The 4,147-nt window shown below is 45.4% G+C and overlaps 1 protein-coding gene across 1 annotated transcript in view; it reads left to right on the top strand.

Annotated features, from left to right (window-relative positions):
* The first annotated feature begins 3,059 nt into the window (after positions 1-3,059).
* TRIML1 (tripartite motif family like 1) overlaps positions 3,060-4,147 on the top strand; it is a 10,406-nt gene continuing 9,318 nt past the window's right edge. The window contains exon 1 of the mRNA XM_003792764.2: positions 3,060-3,476. Coding sequence (XP_003792812.1) covers positions 3,072-3,476 — 405 coding nt within the window. The 5' untranslated portion in view covers positions 3,060-3,071. The remainder of the gene's footprint in view (positions 3,477-4,147) is intronic.

Genomic DNA, 4,147 nt, shown 5'->3' with positions numbered 1-4,147 from the left:
TTGCTGTGAGCTGTAACACCATGGCACTCTCAAATAAACAAATAAATACATAAATAAAGCTAATTTACAGATAAATTGGGCTTTTGCTATGTGCAAAGAATTCTTCAGGTTACAGAGGATTCAGACATGGTTATAAAAGAAAAGAGTCTGGAAGAAAGAAATGGGGTGGAATCGGTCAGTGCAGTTAGAATATGGAACATTCCGTCTTCCCGTTCCCAGTTGGAATGCCAGCTCTGTGACGCTCCACAGCTCTACTGTGACGCTTATCTAATGATTCTGCTCCATGTCAGGGATTCCTTCAGGGTTTGTGTGGGAATCACACACTGAATGCAAATGATAAGTTTATGGTTTTCTTTTCTTTTTTGAGACAGAGTTGAGACAGATAAGTTTATGGTTTTCTTTTCTTTTTTGTCACCCAGCCTAGAATGCTGTGACCTTAGCCTACCTCACAGCAACCTCAGACTCCTCAGCTCAAGTGATCCCCCTGGCTCAGCCTCCTGAGTAGCTGGGACTACAGGCACCTGCACCTTGCTCAGCTAGTTTTCCTATTTTTAGTAGAGACAGGGTCTCACTCTAGCTCAAACTGGTCTCAAACTCCTGGCCTCAAACAATCCACCCACCTCGGCCTCCCAGAGTGCTGGGATTACAGGCATGAGCCACTGTGCCCAACCAATAGTTTATGAATTTTTTTTTTTTTTTTGAAACAGAGTTTTGGGCTTAGGCAATTCTGTTGCCTCAGCCTCCCGAGTAGCTGGGACCACAGTGCCTGGCTATTTTTTGTTGCAGTTTGTCCGGGGGCGGGTTTGAACTGCCACCCTCAGTATATGGGGCCAGCGCCCTACTCACTGAGCCACAGGAGCCACCCCGTTTATGAATTCTTTATCCCTTGGTGGCAGTCTGTGTTGTAGATTTTTTTTTTCTGTTGGACCCTTATGTAAGACTAGCTCCTAACAATATTTTGAAGTTGTGCAAGCAGTCTCTGCAGTGGAAGTCTCATGATGCCAGCTGACGCCACCTCTCCTGTTTATGATACTATAATTCTTTGCTAGAATTGTTTCTATTTCTTGGCTTAATTCTCACCCCAATAATTCTCATAAACCATACAAAGGCTGTATGATTCAAACAGTTTTACTTTAATGCCTTCAGAAAGATGAGTTTCAACCAGGAGGAAAGAAAGAGGAGAAAGAGAGATTCTGGAACCAGAAAACTTCTTTTTTCCAAAGTTCAAGATAAGAAAACAGGGCTGGTTGCGATAGCTCATGCCTATGATCTCAGCACTCTGGCAGATCCAGGTGGGAAGATTCTTGGAGCTCAGGAGTTAGAGACCAGCCTGAGCAAGAGCAAGACACCTGCCTCTACTAAAAATAGAAAAACTAGCCGGGCATTATGGTGGGTGCCTGGAGTCCCAGTTACTCAGGAGGCTGAGGCAGGAAGATCGCTTGAGTTTGGAAGTTTGAGGTTGTTGTGAGCTGTGACGCCGTGCACTCTACTGAGGGTGACAGAGTTCAAAAAAAGAAAAAAAAAAAGGTAAGAAAACATAAAACATCCTGTTGGACAAAAGTGGGAAAGAAATAACAGCGAGAGCCCTGAAAATCAGGCAGAAATTAACAGAATAACTTGGGTACTGGAGACCTTCAAGAAGTTTCCAATGGTCAGAGTGATGGAGGGGAAGCAGCAATATGGTACCATGAGTCGGGTCGCACTCGGCAACTCTGGGGAAGACCTTTTATGATCCCACCTTCTGGCATATGGTGACCATGATGAGAACTGACTCCTGAGAAGATGACACGTGAGTCTATAGCATTTGCCACTACTCCTAGTAGTCACTGATTACAATCTCCATCCTAGCCATTCACTTTTTCATGGGTCAAAAGAAGAAAAAGTCTTCACATTTAATTTCTGTCCAAAAAAGAACTGATGGAGAATAAGAGGTTTGAGAGGATCTTGTCTAGACATGAGCAAAATTAAATCCATACTAAAAATAGAACTCTTCCATCTCCTCTGTACCGTGATGGCCTCCTGAGGCAACTTCCAACAAGAACATCATTTTAGATGCCATTCACTCAGATGGGTGAGTATACCACGGTCTGCAAGGCAGAGGAAGACACCTGACCCTGCGATCCTTTGTGCATCTGAAGTCCAGTAATACGTAAATGGACTATCTGACGTCCAGGAATACTTCAATGGAATAGTTCTCTTTTTTGTTAGGATGAATGAGATTAAAGCACATAGCACTTGATAAAGGAGTATTTAGCTTTAGGTCAAGCTGAGAAAAGAGCTTAATGAGAGAAAGAATATGTATTATATCTACAGTCTTCTTTCTTTGTTTTTGCTTTCTGAGACAGAGTCTCACTCTGTCAGCCTGGGTACAGTGCCGTGGCATCATCATAGCTCACAGCAACCTCAAACTCCTGGGATCAAGTGATCCTCCTGCCTCAGCCTGCAGAGTAGCTGGGACTATAGGTACCTGCCAGCATTCCCAGTTAATTTTTCTATTTTTAGTAGGGATAGGGTCTTGCTCTTGCTCAGGCTGGTCTCAAACTCCTGAGCTCAAGGGATCCACCTGCCTTGGTCTCCCAGAGTGCTGGGACCACAGGTGTGACCCACTGTGCCCAGCCTATAGTTTTCTTCTTTTAGGTCTCAGGTAGGTGCTAAGTGGAGTTTCCCAAGAGACTGGGACCATATTTTCAATTCAGATATTATGATAGATCATCATCGTTTAAACCTTTGTACTAGTTTACACCCAAATACCCAAACTTCCAGCCCCCAAACCACTGTGTTTAAATGGTTTCACAGGCTTATATATAATAATCAACTCTTAAAATGGTAACTAACAGAGAGGCAATAAAAGTTTGGGTTTGATGATGAGCCCAGTGTACAGGAGTTCCACATTGAGTCATAATTGGCTTTGTGTTGAGAGAGTGTATGTCAGTTGGTGTAAAAGGCACAGAGGAGATAACAACATAGCAACGGATCACCCGCTTTTTACTCAACGTAGCAGGACCATCGGGAGGAGCTTTCTAATCCCAGAATAGAAGCATAACCCCACCCCGATATCCATCCTTGAGAAAATGTCTACAGCAGATTTGATGGAGAACCTCAGGGAAGAACTGACCTGTTTCATCTGCTTGGACTATTTCAGCAGCCCAGTGACCACTGAGTGTGGGCACAGCTTTTGTCTCATGTGTCTCCTCAAGAGCTGGGAGGAACATAACAAACCTTTGTCTTGCCCCGAGTGCTGGAGGACCCTGGATGGCCCACACTTCCAGCCCAACGAGCGTCTGGGGAGGCTGGCTGGCATTGGTAGGCAGCTGCGGTCGCACGTGCTCCAGAGTGAGGAGGAGCAGAATCTCTGCGGGCGGGTGCCAGCTGCCAAGTCCTTCTCTGATGAGGAGCAGGGTGGAACTGGCTTCTCAGGCCAGAGTCACAGCATGAACAGAGCCCAACTCCCCAGCGAGGCTGAGGAGCACCACAAGGTAAGCCTGGCTGCTCCATCCCAGAAAAACAGATTCCAGGTCGGGCATGGTGGCTCATACCTGTAATCCAAGCACTCTGAGGCAGGTGGATTGCCTGAGCTCAGAAGTTTGAAACCAGCCTCAGCCATAGTGAGACAGTGTCTCTAAAAGTAGTCAGTTGTTGAGGCAGGTGCCTGGAGTTCCAGCTACTTGGGAGGCTGAGGCAAAAGAATAGCTTGAATCCAAGAGTTCGAAGTTGCTGTGAGCTATGATGTCATAGCACTCTACTGAGGGTGACAAAGTAAGACTCTGTCTCAAAAAATAAAAAATAAAAATAGGTTTGGCGCCTATAGCACAGTGGTTATGGCACCAGCCACATATCCTGAAGCTGGCAGGTTCAAACCTGGCCTGGGCCAGCTAAACAACAGTGACAACTGCAACAAAAAATAGCTGGGTATTGTGGTAGATGCTTGGCTAGTTTGAACCCGCCACCTCCGGTATGTGGGGCCAGAGCCCTACTCCTTTGAGCTACCTGGGAGGTTGAGGCAAGAGAATTGCTTAAGCCCAAGAGTTTAAGGTTGCTGTGAACTGTGATGCTATGGCACTCTACCAAGGGCAACATAGTGAGACTCTGTCTCAAAAAAATAAAAAAAAATAAAAATGAGAAGATAAAAATAAAAATAGTGGCTCGG

This window comes from Otolemur garnettii, unplaced genomic scaffold (genome assembly GCF_000181295.1).
Source record: "Otolemur garnettii isolate 467f Iridium unplaced genomic scaffold, OtoGar3 scaffold00061, whole genome shotgun sequence".
NCBI lineage: Eukaryota > Metazoa > Chordata > Mammalia > Primates > Galagidae > Otolemur > Otolemur garnettii.
The sequence above is the reverse complement of the archived record's forward strand: the minus strand, read 5'-3'. Positions and strand labels throughout refer to the sequence as shown.